This window comes from Eumetopias jubatus, unplaced genomic scaffold (assembly GCF_037043125.1).
Source record: "Eumetopias jubatus isolate StellerSeaLion01/CBP00866 unplaced genomic scaffold, mEumJub1_p1.0 scaffold_13, whole genome shotgun sequence".
Classification (NCBI taxonomy): Eukaryota; Metazoa; Chordata; class Mammalia; order Carnivora; family Otariidae; genus Eumetopias; species Eumetopias jubatus.
Genome location: NW_028274819.1, coordinates 58,000,816 through 58,023,044, shown reverse-complemented (window position 1 = coordinate 58,023,044; position 22,229 = coordinate 58,000,816). Strand labels below are relative to the sequence as shown.

The window sequence follows — 22,229 nt, the reverse complement described above, 5'->3', positions numbered from 1 at the left end:
AAACAAAATGTAGGTCCTCATCTTGTCTCTAACTTTCTGTGTAACTTTTAGTCAATTTACTTCACCTCTCTTAGGCTGTTTTTCCATTTATAAAATTTATAGATTGGACTACATTTTAAAAATCCCTTCTAGGGGCACCTGGGTGGCTCAGTCAGTTAAGCGTCTGTCTTTGGCTCAGGTCATGATCCCGGGGTCCTGGGATCCAGCCCCATGTTGCACCCCCTGCCCCTCCTCAGCGGGGAGCCTGCTTCTCCCTCTCCCCCATGTTTGTGCTCTCTCTCTCTCTCAAATAAATAAATAAAATCTTTAAAAAAATAAAAATCTCTTCTAATATTAAAGTTCTATGATTCTAAATTGTTCTTTGGCACCTTTCACCCCTTACTTGAAGGCCACTCTTGGTGTCTCTATTCCTTCTCTAACGTTTTCCTCAAACCCATCCCCAAATGCATTGCTCGTGGCTAGCTGCCAAAAGGATGTGACACATTAATCATGAGAAAGGAGTTAGTAATAACTTAAAATATTACCCTTCACAGAGGCACACATAATAGTATTCAAAAGAATGAATCACTAACAATTAATAATGGTGGTTTCAGACATTCTAACTGGCTAAAGAAAAAGGAAGGAAACTAATACTTATTAAACACTTATTTACCAGATCCTATGATGACACTTTCACATATGCCAATCAATTGATCCTCACAATACTCCTATAGGTATTATTAAATCCATTAGAATAGATGAGGAAGCAAAAGCTCAGCAAGATTTAGTGGCATATCTGTGCTCAAACAGCCAGCAAAGTGGTAGCAGAATCGGAACTGGAGTCCAAGCAGCCACCTAGCAATAACAAATCTGAAGAAAATACCATCTAAGCTCCAAATCATTCTTAAGACAGAACTGTCAATATCTGCTTGTGCTCAGTTTAGGCAGAAGTAAAGAATAGGCCTCCAATTTCTTTACAGCTACAACCAGCTAAGTTCAGGGTGCTGAAATGGTTCACTGACCACCAGGGTCTAATAAGTGGCAGCACTGTCATTTCGTACTTTGCTTCAGTGACTGTGCATAAAAAATAATGGATTAACATAGCTGAGACAACTTTATCCTGGAGACAAGAAGCCTTCAAGGAATATTCACAATCATTATATGTTTAAATTAGAGAGATGGAAAGCTTTTTTTTTTTTAAAGATTTTATTTATTTTTTGACAGAGAGAGACACAGTGAGAGAGGGAACACAAGCAAGCGGAGTGGGAGAGGGAGAAAGAGGCCTCCTGCAGAGCAGGGAGCCCGATGCGGGGCTCGATCCCAGGACCCTGGGACCACGACCTGAGCTGAAGGCAGAGGCTTAACAACTGAGCCACCCAGGCGCCCCGGGAAGCTGTTTTAAAAAGTCCTTCAGTACTGAGGATTCTTCCCTCCTAAATCATTGGGAAATTGGGTCATACGTTATTTCTGTCCAGATGGGCATGCACATAAAACCACAACTTTGTAGACCCAAAGAGGCAAGAAATAAGGCATCTGTATAATTTGTTCCCAAAGCTGATAGAGTGGTATTACAGTAATGATAAAGCACACAATCAAAGATCTCAGGATCAAAGGCCATCTGGTCAATCGAAATGCTGTGTTATTTTGGTAACAATCTTATCAACAATTAAGTTTATATACAAATCAAAGTGTGTCCCACTTCTGCTCCAAATCTATTAATGGCTTACAGGGGATAAAGTCCAAAAGGCTCAGATCTGGCCTCTGGTTAGCTTCCCAAACCATATCTCTTACTATTTAGTTCAACGCCTACTCAGAGCAGGTACTCAATAATGTAACAAATGTTAGCTATTATCACTGTTAGAACTGTCACCATCATCACATGTTCCCATTCCATCCATGGCTACAACTACAAAGTACTACTTGCAGTGCCCTGAGATGCCAGACATACTCTCAACTCTGTAGGTTTGAGCTGGCCTGGCAAATTCCTATTCATCTTTGAAGATGCAACTCAAACATGTATCTGAGTCACCTGTGTGAAATCCCTTCTCTCACCTCCCTTCCTTAAATAATTTCTCTTTCCATTTCCATAGGATACTGTAGGTCCCTTTACCACTGCATTCACTACCATATTACCTTCACTCCAGGTAGATTCACTCAAGACCACAGATTCCTTGAGGAAAGGACTATATCATCTTTACCTATGCAGACCTGTTGCCCAGGTACCAATTTTTGAACTAACGAAAGTATCTGTCCAGCTTACACGTGGGCACCTCCAAGGACAGGGGACTCAATCTCTGAAGGAAGCTCTTACCATCTACTAGCTCAGAAAATTCTTCCTGATGTTGAGCAAGATGTCTCTTTACCTTTAATGCCACTAGGACCACAAAGAATAAATTAAATCTTTTTCAACATGTCAACCCTTCAAACAATGATTCATAAAACATTTATGTACTGCTATGTGCCCTCTAAGTATGGGATACACCAAGGTCAACCACAGAGAGTCCCTGCTCTTAGGTAACTCACTTTCTGATACAGAAGAAAGATATAAATATATTTATAAAACAAAAGATAAGGACAGTAAGAGAGAAGCACAGAGGGTCGTAGAAGAACATATGAGGGGTACATATCCAGCCCCGGGACCATGGAAGGCCTCCTAGAGGAGCTGCCGCTTTGGCTAAGACTTTAAAGGTGAACAGGAATTGTCCAAGGGAGAGAGGGAAGTGCGATAGGGCCAGACATGAAAAATGCACAGAACTGAGAGAGTCTGGTATGCACAGCTGAGTGAATGGCATGTCTTCTCTTCTTCACGTTAAATATTCCCAGTTCCTTCCCCTCAATCATCATGACTAGAGTTTAGTTCTTTCACCATTCTGGTGTTTCTAATTTGAACATAAAGCAGGTCAGTCCTCAGAAGTGAAATACTGTCATGATCTATTCAGCACACAGTAGGGAAGCCTATCCCCTCCTTAACTCAGATACTTAGTCTATCCTTGTCTCAGTACATTCATGCAGTTGCTTCTTTATATATGTGACAGACACACACTACCTTCCAGGGTTACTGTTTTAGGAATTACATGATGGACAACAGGAATGATCCTAGAAATGTAAAAACATACCTAAGTCTTAGAAAATATGTGTTTAAGGGAATGTCAGAGGTAGCCATATGCACAGAATTAGGGTAGATATGTTTTGTATATTGTTCTGGTTCTCTGTTACTGTAGAGCAAACCACCTTAAAACTCAGTGGCTTAAAATACCAATATATATTTTGCTGATTAATATGCATTTTGAGCAGAACTGAGAGGGAGCAGTTCATCTCTCCTTCACTCAGGGTCAGCTGGGACAGCTCAAAGGCTGGGGCTGGACATCTAAAGAGTCACACACTCAAATTTTGGGCAGTTGATGTGGCTGCAGCCTGGGGATTTCAGGTGAGGTTGTGGTAGGAACATCTATACATGCCCTTTCCACATGGCTGATTGGCTTCCAAGGGTAAGCATCCCAGGAGTAAGGATAAGGAAGAAGCTCTATTGCCTTTTGTGACTCACTCCTTGAAGTCATATAGCTTCATGTCCACCATAGTAACAGTCTTGCCCAGATTCAAGGGCAAGGAACAAAGATCCCACCTCTTGAGGAGAGTCAATGTCACATTGTAAGAAAAAGCAGGTGGGATGAGATATATTGGTGTTAACATCTTTGGAAAATACAATAATCTGCCACATAAATAAAACTCAAGACTGAATTAAATACCCACCCCCCAAGAACAGAAGGTAGTCTGCTTTAAGATGAAGGGTATTCAGATTGGCTTATTATCATTACTACTCCTCCAAAGCACGTTTGGAGTCTTTTAAAGTCTCTTTTCTTTTAAAGCAAGCATAAACATATATTTTCCTTATTACAAAAGTATTTCATGTTTATTACAGAAAACCTGAAAAACATAGAAATGCAAGAGAGAAAGAAATATAATTCCCTGTAATCCCACAATCCAGGGGTATCTACTATTCAATATTTTAATGCATCTCTTTAGTTATTTACTCATGTGTTTAATTAAATGTTCTTCCTTCCCTCCTTACGCCCTTCCTCCGTTCCATTTACATATTTATTGGGCAGATGCCATGTGCCAGCGCTAGTCTATATGCTAAAGTACAGTGGTATTTAAGAGAGGTGGGATCTCTGCTCTCAAGAAGTTTACATTCTAGTTGGGGGAGACCAGGCCAGTGTGACTGAAGTGTAGTAAACAATGCAGAGGAAGAGTAAAAACTGAAGTTGTAGAACTAGACCAAGGCCAGATCAAGTAGGCCACAGTAAAGAATTTAAATTTCACTTTAAGTGCAAATGGATGTCTTGGGAGAGTTTTCAGCAGAACAATATGATCTGATTTAAAATTTAAAAGACTACCTTGGATGGCTGCAGGGGCAATGGATGACTATTGCAGTAGCCAGGAAATAAGATGGTGATGGCTTATACAAAGGTAGGCAATGTGAAAACAGAACATATTTTCCAGTTATATTTTAAAAATAGAACCAGAAGAATGGCTAACAGATGTGATGTGAGGAATGAGGAGAAAAAAGAAATAAGGATGATTCTAGGTTTTTAGCTTCAGCAATTGGGTGGATGATGGCATCACAGTGGCTACTAGGGGACGAACTGGTATGGAAAAAGAAACAAAGAATTACATACTGCCCATATTAAAGGTTGAGATTTCTACTAGACATTGAAGTGGTATGTTAAACATTTAGTTGGTTATACAAATCTAGAGCTCAAAGATGAGGTTAGAATTGAAGACGGATGTTTTGAAATCATCAGCATAAATATCAATAATCATGATACTATATGAGATCACCTAGAAGAGAATATAGAGAAGGTAACCCAGGACTAAAAGAGTGGCCAGGGCCCCTCTCTTCCTCAGCGCTGCCTGCAGAGGTGGCAGCCATCTCCTACTCAGCATCATGGCTGCCCTCAGACCTCTGGTAAAGCCCAGGATCATTAACGTTTTAATGGACCAAGTTCATCTGGCATAAGTCAGACTGATATATGAAAATTAAGTGCAACTGGTGGAAACCCAGAGTATTGACAATAGGGTGCACGGAAGATTCAAAGGCCAGATCTTGATGCCTAACATTGGTTACAGGAACAACAAGAAAACAAAGCTGCCCAGTGGCTTCCTGAAGTTCCTAGTCCACAACATCAAGAAGCTTGAAGTGCTAGGGAGCCTGAGTAGCTCAGTCGGTTAAACATCTGACTCTTGGTTTCGGCTCAGGTTATGATCTCAGGGTCGAGATCCCTCAGCCAGCTCCGCACTGAGCAGGGAGTCTTGCTTCTCTCCTTTTCCCTCTGCCCCTCCCCCTACTTGTGTACACGTGTGCACACTCGCTCTCTCTCTCAAATAAATAAAATCTTAAAAAAAAAAAAGCTTGAAGTGCTGACATGCAACAAATCTTACTGTGCAGAGATTGCTCACAATGTCTCCTCTAAGAAGGACAAAGCCATTGTGGAAAGAGCAGCCCAGCTGGCCATCAGAGTCACCAATCCCAATGCCAGTCTGCCAGCGAAGACAATGAAGAGATGGCTTATGTGTGTATCATATTTGTTTTAATAAAACCATAAAACTACACACACACACACACACACACACACACACACACACACACACACACACACACACACACACACACAGTGTCCAGTGAGGTAAGGAAGAAGGCTGAAGGAATTTTTTATATAAAGGAAAAGTGAGAAGCCCAAACAAGTGTTTCACAAAGAAAAAAGCAGGGCGCCTGGGTGGCTCAGTTGGTTGAGTGACTGCCTTCAGCTCAGGTCATGATCCTGGAGTCCTGGGATCGAGTCCCGCATCGGGCTCCCTGCTCAGTGGGGAGTCCGCTTCTCCCTCTGACCCTCTTCCCTCTCGTGCTCTCTGTCTCTCACTCTCTGTCTCTCAGATAAATAAATAAAATCTTTAAAAAAAAAAAAAAACAAAGAAAAAAGCAAATATTGTGTGGAATGCTACTGAGAGGTCAAATAATAAGACAGAAATGTATTTATTGGATTTAGCAAGATAAAGGTCACTGGTGACCTTCACAATAGCAGTTTCTATGAAATGAAGGGAAGAAATACCTAACCAGAATGGGAGGAAAAGAGAGGGAGGTAAGTATAGAGAAAGCAGAGACATTCAAGTGGTTTTGATATGAAAGGGAACCAAAAAATGATTCAATAGTTGGACAGAGGGTCAGGGAGAAGTAACTTTTAAAGGAGGGGAGTTATTTGAGTATGTGTGTAAGCTGATAGCAGTGAATGAGTGTAGTGACTTTCTAAAGACTGGTGGAGCAAGTGACTGCGCTGGAGTGTGTAACTGTAGGCTTGAGTCTTTGAGAGGAATTGGGACATTTCTTCCACAATAATAGGAGGAAGATGACAGTGGTAAAAAGATGAGGGAGTTTCTTACTAACTTCTATATTCTTAGTGAAATATTGAAGACATCACTGAGGAGAAGGGGATATGAGGCAAAAAAGATATAAAAAGAAATCTAAAAAGAGCAGCAAAAGTGTGAAATAATAGTTCTGGAGAATGGAAATTGAAACTGTCAGGGAAATGTAACAGTACTGTCTTATGGCACTGAGTGGTTATTTGAGATTTTTGTTCAATAATTTAAAAGTGAGATCATTTAACAAAGGGATATAATTTCTATGAGCAATATTTATCTACTCAGTTCAGGCACAGGATACACAGATAATTGAGCTTGATCAGAGTTGAATATTGCTCAGAAAACAAGGGGCAAGGACTTTAAGGATATTTTATGGGTGGGTGGGGGTTATTATAATTTTGAGCCACAGATTACAAACTTTGTAACAAAGGAAAAGAAGTGAGGCAAAATGTACTTCCTTCCAGTCTTTTTTCTATTGTTTATAAAATTGGTATCACATTACATAAAGTTTTGTCTAACATTTTCCCATTTCAATAGTCTTCAAAATATTATTTTATTTATTTATTTTTTAAAGGTACTCAACCAGAGATCATGTTTCCTTTATCTTATTGTATGTTTTAAAGTAAGCACAATGCGGGGCTCAAATTCACGACCCTGAGATCAAGAGTCACTTGTTCTACTGACTGAGCCAGCCAGGCATCCCTCAAAATATTATTATTATTATTTTTTAAGATTTTATTTATTTATTTGAGAGAGAGAATGAGAGATAGAGAGCATGAGAGGGAAGAGGGTCAGAGGGAGAAGCAGACTCCCTGCTGAGCAGGCAGCCCGATGTGGGACTCGATCCCGGAACTCCAGGATCATGACCTGAGCCGAAGGCAGTCGCTTAACCAACTGAGCCACCCAGGCGCCCTCAAAATATCATTTTAAATGGCAACAGTACATTTCAACACATAGATATATCATAGTATAGGTTAACAATCTCCCTTTTGTTAAACATTTAGATCATTTAAAAATCTTTATCATGTGTAACACTCCCACATGTGTAACATACTTGTAAAACATCTTTTCCCTATCTCTGATTACTTTCTTAGGAAGTATTCCTAGGAGTGCAATTACTGGAGTCAAAGAACATGTATATATATCTTTTTATTAAAAAAATAATTGAAACAACTTCAAGGTACAGAAAAGTTTGAAGGACAATACAAAGAACTTTTTTTTTTAATCTCTGAACCGTTTGAGTAAATTGCTGACATGAAGTTCCATTATTCCCAAGTACTCTAGTGCATGTTTCCTACAAAGATATTCATTTGGATTATATGCCTTGACCAAATGGAATTTATCACAGGAAGGCAAGGTTGATTCAACATATGCGAACCAATGTACTATATCATACTAATATAATAAAGGAGAAAAACCACATGGTCATTTCAGGAGATTCAGGAAAAAAAAAATCTGAAAATTCCAACATCTTTTCATGATAAAAACACTCAGCAAACTAGGAAGAGAAGGGAACTTCCTCAGACTTAAAAAGGGCATCCACACAAAACTCCAGCCAATACTATAATTAATGGTGAAAAACTAAAAGCTCTTTTCCTAAGATCAGGAACAAAACAAGGATATCTGCTCTGTCCACTTCTATGCAGCAGTGTACTGTAAGTTCTATTCAGGGCAACTAGGCAAGAAAAACAAGTACAAGGCATCCAATTGATAAGGAAGACATAAAACGATCCCTATTTGCATATGACATGATTGTGTACACAGAAAGCCCTAACAAATCCACATATGCACACACCAAACTACTACAGGTAAAAAGAACAAGCTCAGCAATGTTGCAGGATACAATAACAATATGCAAAAATCATTGTTATTTCTATAAATTAGGCATGAGAAATAAAAAAAATGAAATTAAGAAAATTCAATTTACAATACCATCAAAACTATAATACTTATGAATACATTTAACAAAAGAAGTCAAGATTTGCACACAAACTATAAAACATAATTGAAAGAAATAAGAGACTTAAATAAATGGGAAGACATCCTATGTTCATGGATTGGAAGACAATATTAAAGATAGCAATACTCTTCATAAAGTTATAAATTAGCATAAAATCATCTAACTTAAGTTTTAAAATCTTTTATTACCAAAATAATGTTTATTGTAGATCATATGCAAAATAAAAGTGAATACAAAGAAAAAAAATAAAGATAGCAATACTCTCCAAAGCAATCTGTGGATTCAATGGAATCCCTTTCAAAATCCCAGATAATTTTTGCAGAATATGATAAGTTGATCCTAAAATTCAAAGGATGTTATTTAAAAAATGAAAACACAATCCACAGAATGGAAGAAAATTGTAAGCTATGTATTCAGTAAGGGTCTAGTACCCAAAATATATAAGGTACTCTTATAACTCAATGATAAAAAGGCAAATAACACAATTTAAGAATGGGAGAAGGATCTGAACAGACATTTCTCCTATGAAGATATACAAATGGGCAATATGCACATGAAAAATGTTCAACATCCCTGGTCACTAGGGAAATGCAAATCAAAACCACAATGAGATATCACTTCACATCCAGCAAGATGGCTATAATCAAAAGGAAGGACAATCACCAGTACTGGCAAGGATATAGAGAAAATTGCAGGTGAGAATGTAAAATGGTACCGCCACTTTGAAACTTTGAAAACCAGTCTGGTAGATCCTCAAAAGGTTAAAGGCAAAAAAATAAAATTTAAAAAAAATTTTTAAAAAAAGTTAAATGCAGAATCACCATGTGACCTAGCAATTCTACTTCTAAGAAATATATATCCACATAGAAACTTGCACACCGGGGCGCCTGGGTGGCTCAGTTGGTTAAGCGACTGCCTTCGGCTCGGGTCATGATCTTGGAGTCCCGGGATCGAGTCCCACATCGGGCTCCCTGCTCAGCAGGGAGTCTGCTTCTCCCTCTGACCCTCTTCCCTCTCGTGCTATCTCTCATTCTCTCTCTCTCTAATAAATAAAAAATTAAAAAAAAAAAACTTGCACACCAATGTTCATAGAAGCATTGTGCATAAAAGGCAAAGAGTGCAAACAACCCAAAGTCCATTAATTGATAAATGAACAAATAAAATGTGGTATATCTATGTAATGGAATATTACTCAGCCTAAGTCAAAGAAGCCAGATATAAAAGGTCACACACTGCAGGATCCATTGCTATGAAATGCCCAGAAGAGGCAAATCCACAGAGACAGAGAGTAGATTAGTGGTTGTCAGAGGCTAGGTGGACGGAGTAATGAGGAGAGACAGTTAATGGGCACGAAGTTTCTCTTTGGGGTGATGAAAATGTTCTGTAATTAGATAATGGTGATGGCTTCACGATTTTGTAAGTGTACTTAAAACAACTAACTTACGTACTTTAAAATGGTTAATTTTATGGCATGTGAATTAAATCTTTAAAAAAAGAAGATATTCACCTACATATCCACAATACTACCAACAAAATCAGGATATTAACATTGATTTACCATATAATCCTCAGACCTCATTTAAGTTTTCCAAGTGTCCCAGTAATATCATAAATGTAAGCCTACACACACACAACCATCGAGTCTAGAATCATACACTGTATTTAGTTGTCATGTCTTTTTGCTCTCCTTCAATCTTAAACAGTTCTCTAGTCTTTTATTATTTATTATAAATGTGTTGAATATCAGAATCAATCCTAAGAATTAATTCTTATACATTTAAATAGCTGTAATTAATAATTCACAGATCCTCTGGAATAGCACTGTCCAATTAGCAGCCACTAGGCTTATATGGCTACTGAGCACTTGAAATAAACCTAATCTAAATTGAGATATACACCTTATTTCAAGACATGAAACATTTCATTAATAAATTTTTATACTGATTACATGTTGAAATAATATTTGAATATACTGGGTTAAATAATATATATTATTATAATTAATTTTACCTATTTCTTTTTAACATGGCCTTTCTTAATGTGGCTACCAAAAATTTTTAAATTACATACATACTCACATGATATTTCTACTGGACAGTGCTGTTCCATGAGTTTCTGGGTTAGCAATGGGGAATAAAGAGGTCAATAGACTGAGGACTAGATATATTGGCCTCCTAGAGCAAGGACAGTAAATAAAAATCCTTGCAGAGCTCTTAAAACTTTGCTAGCTAGAGGAATCATCCATTCAAATGGATGCCATAAAAGAGACGTGAGGAAATACAGGCATCGAAGAATATATTATCTTAGTGAACTGTCTTTTTAAAATGCCTCCAGGGGTCTCTGCTCTAACATTGTGTGTGTCTGCACACAGGAGGACAAAAGTTACAGTGCTCTCACTTGTTTTCTCTACGGACAGCTAACTTATTTGCTGGCCTCTTTATTCTACCTAGTCAATTTGAATCCTCTGGCCTGAAGTAAAATCTCCAGAGATTTGTAATCTCTTTTTTTCCCTTTGGTCTCTTATATCAATAGCACCCTCTAGTAATGTACTCTTTCCTCAAATCTGAAGTGTCTCTGGGTGAAGAGAAGTAAACATTTAGTTAATTTTGTTATTACTGACCTGCATTTCATATTTCAGAGTCATGTGGAAGCACCAGGATCCCATTCCTACCACTGAAATTAAAACAAACAAATAAAAAAAGACGATTAGCATGAAATTCTTTGGGGCTGGCCAGAGTGATGTGAGAAGATAATAAGACAATGCAAAGCACTGAATTTTAAGAACAAAGTTTATGAAATCTATGGCAGGATACGGCAGACTGCATAAGTTCTATAATTGATGAAATTTTGGTATAGAAAAAAAACCCCAAATACAATAAATTCTCATAAATTCCTTCCACTAAGTGGACTTACTGGATTAATCAATAGTCTCCATTCTTTCTGTAAAATATACTACCTGATACTCAGGATAAGCCTTTTTTTTTTTCTTTTTTTTTTTAAAGGTCTCGAGACAGAAGTTTATTGACTACACCGCAAGGGAGTGGTGGACAGGGCAGCAAAGGAGAGACTGCCTCTCAGGATAAGCTTTACAGCTTAAACACTACAGGATAATGCTTACAGCTAGTTAGCTACTCTAGTACTTCCTTGCACATTTATCCAAATAGCTGAATTGTATACTTACTAAGAGCCAGTTATATCTGTTCCCAAACCTGTTAATGCCATTGTATTAAGTTATCAGAAATATGATTGCAAAAAGTGAGCTGTTGTTTCTACAAAAACTATTTAAAATGCTTAAAACAGACTCAATAAAAGAGAGTTGCTAATAAAAATTGCTCTTGAATTAAGTGTGGGTAAGATACCTGTTAGATTGAGAAAAATAGTAAAAATCTAAAGATTCCATATTTAGGTCTCAAAGTTCTTCCCAGATGCCTCTATTTTAAATAAACTATTTTCATTTTAGGGTTTTTAAAAATTTTTGTTTTTTAATGCGAGAAAAGCTAAGTAGAACTATAATTAGGATCCCAAGGCCATGTTATATATCAAATAATTGTCAAAGATTACATAACTATGTTTTAATTAAAAAAATTTTAAGGTAGGTATATATATAATTTTATAATTGTTTTGAATTTTTAAAAATTAGCTGACCAAATATCAGTCCCTATTACACCTGACAAAAAGCCTTCTACATTAAGTTCAATTCAACAAGCATTTACTGAGTACCTCCTATTTGTCAAATTCAGTTACAGTTACAAAGATAAGATCCAATCATTGGCCTTAATAAAGCATATAGTCTAATGGAAGACACAGGCCGACAAAATGCCAGTAGGTGGAGATATGATAAAGAGATATACAGAGTACCATGGGAGAACAGTAGAGGGCACTTATGAAGGAAGAGAAGAGAAACCAGGGGACTTAGCCTTAAGGATGTATAAGAGTTGGCCCAACAAACATGGTAAATGGAGGTGTCGCCAAATAATCTGTACAAAGCCACTTGAGAAAAATTTCAAAAATTTGTTACTTTTTAAAAAAGATTTTATTTATTTGAGCACGCATGTGCAACACGAGCGGGGGGAGGGGCAGAGGAGGAAGAAAAGGGAGAGAATCTCAAGCAGACTCCAAGGTGAGCATGGAGTCCGGGACAGGGCTTGATCCCACGACCCTAAGATCATGAACTAAGCCAGAACCAAGAGTTGGATGCTTAACCGACTGAGCCACTCAAGTATCCCTTGTTACTCTAGCTTTATTTTTTTAAGATTTATTTACTTATTTGAGAGAGAGAGAGCACAAGCAGAAGGGTCAGAGGAAGAGGGAGAGAACCTCAAGACTCCAAGCTGAGCACAGAGCCCAACACAGGGCCCAATCTCACGACCCTGAGATCACGACCTGAGCAGAAACCAAAAGTTGATGGCTTAACTGACTGCACCACCCAGGTGCCCCATTACTCTTGCTTTAAAAAAAAAAAAAAAAAAATCACTAAATATCACATTATTTTTTACTGTTCAACATGAGATGAGAGAAGTAAACAGTTACTGCACTCATTTTACTAAAGAAATAAGGAAGCAGGGGTGGGTGGCTCAGTCGGTAAAGCATCTGCCTTCAGCTCAGGTCATGATCCCAGGGTCCTGGGACCAAGCCCCACATTGGGCTCCCTGCTTAAGCAGGGAGTCTGCTTCTCCCTCTCCCTCTGCCCCTGCTCGTGCTCTCTCTTTCTCTCGCTCATTCTCTCTCAAGTAAATAAACAAAACCTTAAAAAAAAAAAAGAAATGAGGAAGCAGAATGGTTGATGTCTTTTTTCCAAAGGAGAAATTAGAAAGTGCAAAGGTGGGTAAATTAATGGAAGGGAGGGGGAGCCCACAAACTCTGTCAGTTAAAGTCATATAATATACTAGGAAGTAAAAAAATTAAAATGCAGTGGGATGATTATTCATTCTGAAAAGTAGACTGGCCACTTAATCATGCTTTACTCAAGAACTGTTTTTGTCCAAACCTTTTTTTTTTTTTAAAGATTTTATTTATTTATTTGACAGAGAGATAGAGAGCACAAGTCGGCAGAGAGGCAGGCAGAGGGAGAGGGAGAAGCAGGCTCTCCGCTGAGCAAGGAGCCCGATGGAGGGCTTGATCCCAGGATCCTGGGATCATGACCTGAGCCGAAGACAGCTGTTTAACCGACTGCACCACCCAGGCGCCCCCGTCCAAATCTTTTCAAATATGCTCTTGTACTTTTTATTATATACCACTAAAAGTCTGATTTTCAGAGATTGCTACAATTTACTTCAACAATCTACTTAGAATGCAAAGAAATGTATGGAAGAGCATCACCTTTCTCTACACAATGTTTTCTATTTTGCCGCTTTAAAGCAAACCATCAGTTTTTGCTAAAGTTTATCAGCTTTATTGAGATATAATTCACATACTATAAAATTAATTTAGGGTGCACAATTCAACTGTTCTTAATGTTCGGGCTGTGCAACCATCATCATTATCTAATTTTAGAACAGTTTCATCATCCCAAAGAGCAATCTCATATCTATTAGTAGTCACTCCCTATTTCTACTCAAATCTCCCCACTCCTTAGCCCTAGACAACCACTAAGGTATTTTCTGTCTTTATAGATTTGCCTGTTCTGGACTTTTATTATAAATGGAATCATACAATATGTAGTCTTTTCTGTCTGGTTTCTTTCACTTAGCATTATTTTCAAGGTTCATTCATATTATAGCATATATCAGTACTTCATTTCTTGCATGAAGAATATTCTATGAACTTACTACATTTTATTTATCCATTCACCAGTTGATGGACCTTGTTACAAATTGCATGCTGTGTCCCCACCCCACCAATTTATATGTTGAAGCTTTAACCCCAAATGTGATGGTATTGTGCGTGGAGCCTTTAGAAGGTAATTAGGTTTAGATGAAGTTATGAAGGTAGGGCCCCCATGATGAGATGAGTGTCCTGAGAAGACGAGGAAAAGATAGGACCTCACTCTCAATCTGCCTGCATGCATCAGGAGAGGCCATGTGAGGACATGCAGAAGGCAGCCATCTGCAAGCCAAGAAGATCTCAGCAGGAACCAAATCAGCCAGCACCTTAATCCTGGACTTTCCAGCCTCCAGAACTGTGAGAGATAAATGTCTGTTGTTCAAGCCACCCAGACTATGGTATTCTGTTATGGCAGCTCAAGCTAAGACAGATATTTAGGTTTTTTCCACATTTTGGCTATTTTGAATAACACTACTGTGAACATTCACGTCCAAGTTTTTGTGCAGACTTGTTTTCATTTCTCTTGGGTATACATACCTAAGAGTGGAATTTGTGGGTCATATGATAACTCTGTGTTTGGCATTTTGAAGAACTGCCAAAGTGTTTTTCAAAAGCAGCTGCATCATTTTACCATGAGCAATATATGAATTTCTCCACATCCTCCCAATACTTGTTATTGGCTGTCTTTCGGATTATAGCCATCCTAATGTATTGAAGTGGTATTCACTGTGGTTCTGATTGGCATTTCCCTAATGACGGCTGCATGCCCCCCTCTTTTTTTCTTGTAGAATGTTCTATATTATAGATTTGTCTTTTTTTTAATGAACTTTTTAAAAGCAGTTTTAGGTTCACAACAAAATTGAGGTACAAAGATTTTCCATATAAACTCTGCCTCCTCACATGCACAGCCTCCCTCACTATCAAGATCCCCTACCACAACGGTACATTTGTTACAACTGATGCACCTACATTGGTATATCATTATCACCCAAAGTCCACAGCTTATATTTTATGGTTCACTCTTGGGTATGGACAAATTTATAAAGACTTGTATTCACCGTTATATTATAGAGAATGGTTTCATTACCCTAAATTCTCTTTGCTTTGCCATTTCATCTCTCTTTCTATCGAACCCTGGCAACCACTGATCTTTTTACTGTCTTCATAGTTTTGCCTTTTGCACAATATTATATACTTGGAATCATACAGTATATAGCTTTTTTCAGTTGGCAATAGGTATTCTTTCACTTAATAATAGGCATTTAAGGTTCCTTCTTATCTGTACATTGTTTGATACCTCACTTCTTTTTAGCACTGAAAAAATATTTCATTGTCTAAAGGTCTAACAGTTTACCTATCCACTCACCTACTAAAGGACATCTAAGTTGCTTCCAAGCCCAGCCTTGTAAATAAACCTGCTATAAATACCTGTGTGCAGGTATTTGTGTGAAGATAAACTTTCAACCCTTCTGGGTAAATACCAAGAAGTGTGACCGCTGAATCATATGGTGAGAGTATATTTAATTTTGTAAGAAACCATCAAACTGTCTTCCAAAGTGGCTATACCATTTTGCATTCCCACCATAAATGAATGAGAGTTCCTGCTGCTGCACAACCCCATTTCCTTTTTAACAAATATTTACTGGGCCCTCAACAGCATTCCAAGCATTTCCTCTGGGATAAATGAGTGAACAAGAGAAATAAGGTTCCTGTCCTCAGAACTTTAAGCCTTTAAACATATGAAAGGGGCCATTTCAGAACAGAGGAACTCAACCTCATCTGGGGAGTCAGAAGAGGGCTACTGGGGGAAGTAATACATAAGATAGGGCTTGAAGAATAAACAGAAGATAAACAAGTAAAAGGATTTTTTTTTTAAACAAATGAGACCATTCTATGTAGAAGGATCCTGCATTAAAAAAACTGAAAGAACTTGGCTTACACCATAAACAATGTTGTAATAGGGATCCAGTCAGTGAGTAGATTGGCATGATTTGTAGGCAGCAGACTAAGAAGAGCATTTAAAGTCATGTTAAAATCTGATTCAGATTTGGACTTTATACTAAAGACTAAGTTGTTGAAAAACTATACACATATACCCAAATGTATGTATACACACATATACACATGCATACATACAGGGACTAATTAGTTTTGCATTTTTAAAAACATTGCTCTAATTACAAGGCAGGAAAATGTCTAAAGGAGTGGTCTCTCAACTTTGATAGCAACAAAAAAAAATTTTAGCAACCCCATATCTGATATTTATTTATAAGCTGTATATACACTACTGTGTTAAGATACTACATATTTTTTAAAACACGTAAAATAGAAATTTAGATGAGGTAAAGAAAGAGGTAACATATATACAAATAGAAGTTACAAAGTTTTCTTGGTGCACTTCAACAGATCATTTTCCTTACCACTTGGGCTATGAGCATTCTACTTGGCAGCCACTAGTTTAAATGATAGACTAAACTTGCAAGGCATACATGGAACTTCATAATCTGGCTCCACTCATTTCTTTTATTGCAGCTTGTAGTTCAATCACACCTGACTGCTTACCTGACTGGTCTCTTATCTCACACTATCAACTTCTAGTCTCCTCTGCCTTTGCAGGTCTCCAGATTACCCTGTCCTTTCAGCCTGGAATACTTATACCCTGCCTCCAATTCTATAATCTGTGTCTCTGGTTATTGAAATGTTATACAACTTTGGGGCACCTGGCTGGCTCAGCTGGAAGAGTGTAAGACTCTTGATCTTGCGGTAGTGGGTTCGAGCCCCACGACAGGAGCAGAGATTACAAAACAAACAAACAAAAAAACCCTTAAAAAAAAAAAAACCCAGGAAATCTTACACAATTTCTAGATCCAATTAACTTTTGCTCATTCCTGTTAGCTTCTTCTTTTCAAACAATTTCAAACTTCAGAAATGTTTAAAGAATAGTAAACTGCTCTATATGTTCCACTCAACAGAATCAACATTTCTTTTTTTAAGATTTTATTTATTTATCTGACAGAGAGAGAGAGAGCACAAGCAGGAGGAGTGGCAGGCAGAGGGAGAGGGAGAAGCAGGCTCTCTGCTGACCAGGGAGCCCAACATGGGGCTGGATCCCAGGACCCTGGGATCATGACCTGAGCCGAAGGCAGATGCTTAACCCACTGAGCCACCCAGGTGCCCCAGAATCACCATTTCTAACATTTTGATATCTATATCCACATACATGTGTGTGTATATATAAATGTACGTATATACATGTATGTGTACATGTATAATTATTTTTATGAACCATTAGTAAATTGGATACATCATGTCCCTTTACCCTTAATACTTCTGTGTATACCCCATATCCATTTTAAATGTCACCTCCTAAGTCAAATCTTCCTCTGCTTCCTCCTCCATTAAGACAAGCATACAAGGCATGTAAGAAATAGTGTTTGGCCAGGCCACTAGTTATCAGATTTGGAGAATTCTATTTTACCTAGAGGCCCTTGTTCTAGAAACTCCTGATTTAGTGGATACTCTGGTACCCGTATTTTAAAGGCCTGCCAATGATTTTGCTGAACATCAAAAGCCAAAGATCACTGTTAGAATAAGATTCATAAAGGCATGATCTAGGTCTCTACAGTTCGCTAAAGAATCTCCAAATCCTAGCACAGGGCTGAAAATATAAAGAACACTTATTAAGTACTTGCTAATTGGTTGATTTTTTTTTCTTCCTCCTCAATGATCCAGCACTTCACATTAGAATATGTGTATTGGTAGTAGAGGGTGGTAAGGAATGTCGTGGAATTGAAAAAATAATAGGGGAAATGAGTTCCAAAGAGGAAAAAACGTTATTTGGGTAGAATGTGGACAATAAGAACAGAAAGGCTTACCTCACAAGGTGACATCTGAGATAGAACTTAAGAGAGATTTGCAGGCAGATAAGGCGAGGGAGAACATGCAAGTGGAGAACATATATACAGTTTGAGTAAAGGTATGGAGATGTGGACAATATTTAGGAATAAGCATTTCATTCAATAGGACTGAGTATCAGAGAGGAAGAGAAAATAAGGCAGAAAGGTGAGCTGGTAGCATATATAGTGTTTTTTAGTTTGCACCTGTAATACCAGTGCTAGGTATGTTACTTTATATACTCTACCTCCAAACGTTTCAAAAGATCTACAAGGTATTCCCACATTATTATTCCCATTTTGTACAAAAAGAAAGTGATGTCTGGAAATATCAAATAGCTAGTAAGTGGCAAAGCTCAGATTAGAAACAAAGTCTGTCTGCCCTAAAGCCTTTCCTTCTGTCACACCTAGTCCTAGAAGCAATTAAGAGAAATATCAGAATTTTGATAAGGTTGTAGGGCAGCAGATGTCCAAAAGAACAGAACTTTTACTTAGGAAGAGAATGCATGGTGTCCCATGCCACCTGTGAAGTTAGTAAGGAGAAGTCTAGGTGAAAAAAAAAATACAGTTTCTCAATTAGAATGATGACAACAAAAATGGAAAGAAAGAGGCTATTCTAGACATCACAAAGATAGAACCTGAAGACTTGGCTAATGAAGGGATATGGGAGTTCTGAGAAGGGGCAAAAGGGGACTAGTCAAGGATGAAATTGTGGTTTTGTGCTCAGGACCTAAGGAAAATTGTGGCACAGGAAACAAGGGCAGGAGGTGGTCTGCAAAGGGAAGGAGAAAAATAAACTAGGATGCCCAAAAGCATACCTCTAATGTGAGCCAGATGGGAAACTCAGCCACATGCCCACCTTTCACAAGAAATCAAAGGAGAGTTCAGGAAGCATTTTGGTCATCTCCCCTCTAATCAATGGTTAACCCAGGTGTTCTCCAGACACATTAAAATATTGGAAAGAAAATGAGGGGTGCCTGGCTGGCTCAGTCGGTAGAATGTGGTACTCTTGATCTCGGGGTTGTGAGTTCGAGCCCCACGTTGGGTGTAGAGATTACTTAAAAATAAAACCTTCAAATATACATAACAGGAAAATGAGACCAAGAGGATTAACAATGATAATTGAGTCTCTTAAAATAATTTATCATACTGACTATACCCAGATCCAGGGGAAAACTATGATGTGCTTATGTGCTTTAATGGGGAAAAAGGGAGTAAAAAACCCTTCTAGCTGTAAATCTCAACAAGTCACAAAAGCAAAAGAACAATTTTTAAAACCCCACCAAAATTAGTAATATCTAGGTAGTTTATTTTACTAACGACTTTATTTATGAATATGAATCTTTGTTTAAATATATTTTTTAAAAGATTTTATTTACTTATTTTATTTACTTATTTTATTTACTTATGTGAGCACAAATAGGCAGAGTGGCAGGGAGAGGGAGAGCGAGAAGCAGACTCCCCGCTGAGCAGGGAGCCCAATGTGGGGCTCAATCCCAGGACTCCGGGATCATGACCTGAGACGAAGGCAGCCGCTTAGCTGACTGAGCCATCCAGGCGCCCCCTATGAATATGAATCTTAAAGTGAAAAATAAGTTTGTAATTTAAGGCTGTACATTAAATCGTCTTGACAAGATACAGGTATCTAGAAATTATTCTTCAGAAACTACTGTTTCTGGTGTATAAACTTTAATAGAGTCAAGGCTGATCCAAAACTTAAGAAGGAATTATTTTGTGGTAAGAATATGAATTAGACAGGATTAGAGGCACCAAACAAAATCCTTTCAAAAGCCAGATGTGGAAACATAAGGCACATATATAAGACTCAAACTTATTTTCATTAGATAAGAAATGAGGGCAAGGTATGATTTCAGGTTTTATTATTCAACTCAGGAAAAGACAGGAAAAAACATTCTGCAGATGTTCAATATTATCTTTTTCTCAACAGAACATATTTTCTATGGTTTGAAGAAGGCTATCAAAAGAAAAATCTCCAAATCAGTTTTGGAACTTGTTTTTTCCTTTTTAAATTTTGAATCACAAAGGTGGTAAAAAACAAATTTAGTAAGCATATTCTCCCAACCACAATGCTAAAACCTGATCAAAAAAATCAATTAATGTTCCCTTAAGATTAAAGTACATGGCTAGGGGCGCCTGGCTTAGTCGTTAAGCGTCTGCCTTCGGCTCAGGTCATGATCCCAGGGTCCTGGGATCGAGGCCCACATCGGGCTCCCTGCTCAGTGGGAAGTCTGCTTCTCCCTCTCACACTCCCCCTGCTATGTTCCCTCTCTCGCTGTGTCTCTCTCTGTCAAATAAATAAATAAAATCTTTAAAAAAAAAATAAAGTACATGGCTAGCTCACTTAGATTTTAGGTCAGTAAGTTAGAGATATGGGTATGTCAGGAAGAGTGTAAGACTGGAACTCGTGATGACTAGGGGATGAAGCCCCAGTTCTGCTCAATGGGCAATCTTAAATCCACGTCTGACCCTCAGTTCTCACCTATAAAATGTAAAGTAATATTCTCCTCATTTTCAACACTGAGACTATATATGACTATTATGTACTCTTTAAGAAAAGTATCAGATTTTTACAGATTAAATTCCAAAATCCATATTTAATCTAAATAAATCTATATAAATCTATAAGTCTAGGGGCACCTGAGTGGCTCAGTTGGTTAAGTTACCAACTCTTGACTTTGGCTCAGGTCATAATCTCAGGGTTGTGAGATCAAGGCCTGCGTCAGGCTACATGCTGTGCATAGAGACTGCTTAAAATTGTGCTTGCTTTGGCAGCACATATACTAAAATTGGAACGAGACTGCTTAAAATTCTCTCCTTCTCCCTCTTCCCCTCCCCCTACCCGTCTCTCCCTCTCTCTTTGAATGAATGAATGAATGAATAATTGTCTGTATTTAGTCTAAATCTTTAGCCTAAGATAATTCTCTGGCTCTGCGTGAACACTGAAGATTCTCATTTTTATCTATCAGTATTCCATATTGCCATCACCTCAGGACCAACACTCTCCTTCCCTCCCTGAAACAGCATGTCTCCTTCTAACAAGCCCACAGTTGGGCTCTTGTGCTCTAGGATATCATCTGTTCTCCTAAAGCTTCAATTTATTATCACCTTTCTCTCCTGCATCATTAACGTCTACTTCTCTAATGGATTGTTCACATATTCGCTAATATCTCCAAAAGCCACCCTTCTGTCCCATTACCTACACCTCTTCACTTTCCTGAGTTTTCAAAAGAACTACCTCCACTTCCTCACCTCTCTTTCCCATCTATTCCTCAAACCCATTCACACCAAAACAACAGCCCTTTTCTGTCTTCATCTTACTCAATCTCTTAGTGGCATTTAATAATTGAAATACCTTCCTACCTAGTTTTCTGTAATGCCCTATTCTCCTGGTTTTCTTAGCTCATGATTGCTTCTTCCTAGGTTCCTTTGTTGGCTCCTTCTATCCTTAAGGTCTAAATCAGGGGCTGTAAATTCAAATGCCCAGAGAGGCATCTGAGTAAAATAGCTAAGTGAAGAACAATAAGGTAACAGTAGAGATTGCGGTCAACTATACAGACCATTCTAAGGAGAACAGCTTGGGCTGATTGCTCCCATGAAGAAATACAAGCTCAGTGATGATGCATCTTCTAATTATTCAGAGAAGGCAAAGACCTGGATTTCTTGTTTTTTCTTTTTAAGATTTTATTTATTTGCGAGAGAGAGCATGAGTGGGGGGAGGGGCAGAGGGAGAGGAAGATGCAGACCCCCCACCCCCTGGTCCCCGCCGAGCAGGGAGTCCCACTTGGGGCTCAATCCCAGGACCCTGGGATCATGACCTGAGGCAAAGGCAGATGCTCAACTGACTGGGCCACCCAGGTGCCCCAAAGATCTGGATTTCCATGGGAACTCTCAATTTTCAAATATGGGCAACAAATTTTAAAATGGTTAAATTTTAAATAGGGGCCTATTAAGATGTATGCATGCCAGGTTCTACCTCTGGGTGATGCACTTATGGTATTTATATTAATCTTTGGCCATCTTCCCTTCCTAGATTCATTCCCTGGGTGATCTCATCAGTTCCCACAGCTTTAAATACCAATGTTAGGACAATGATGCCTAAAGCCCCCTCTGAACTCCAATCTCACATATTTTAACACCTTTATTTAATGTCTAACAGGCATTTCAAACTCAACATAATAAAAACAGAATGCCAGATCTTC

General features: G+C 38.3%; 1 protein-coding gene across 2 annotated transcripts in view; it reads right to left on the bottom strand.

Moving 5' to 3' along the window:
* The window catches only part of ACER3 (alkaline ceramidase 3), a 161,240-nt gene that overhangs the window by 57,515 nt on the left and 81,496 nt on the right, over window positions 1-22,229 (bottom strand). For both annotated transcript variants that reach the window (XM_028115953.2, XM_088017444.1), the window contains exon 3: window positions 10,974-11,026. In XM_028115953.2, coding sequence (XP_027971754.1) covers window positions 10,974-11,026 — 53 coding nt within the window. The remainder of the gene's footprint in view (window positions 1-10,973; window positions 11,027-22,229) is intronic.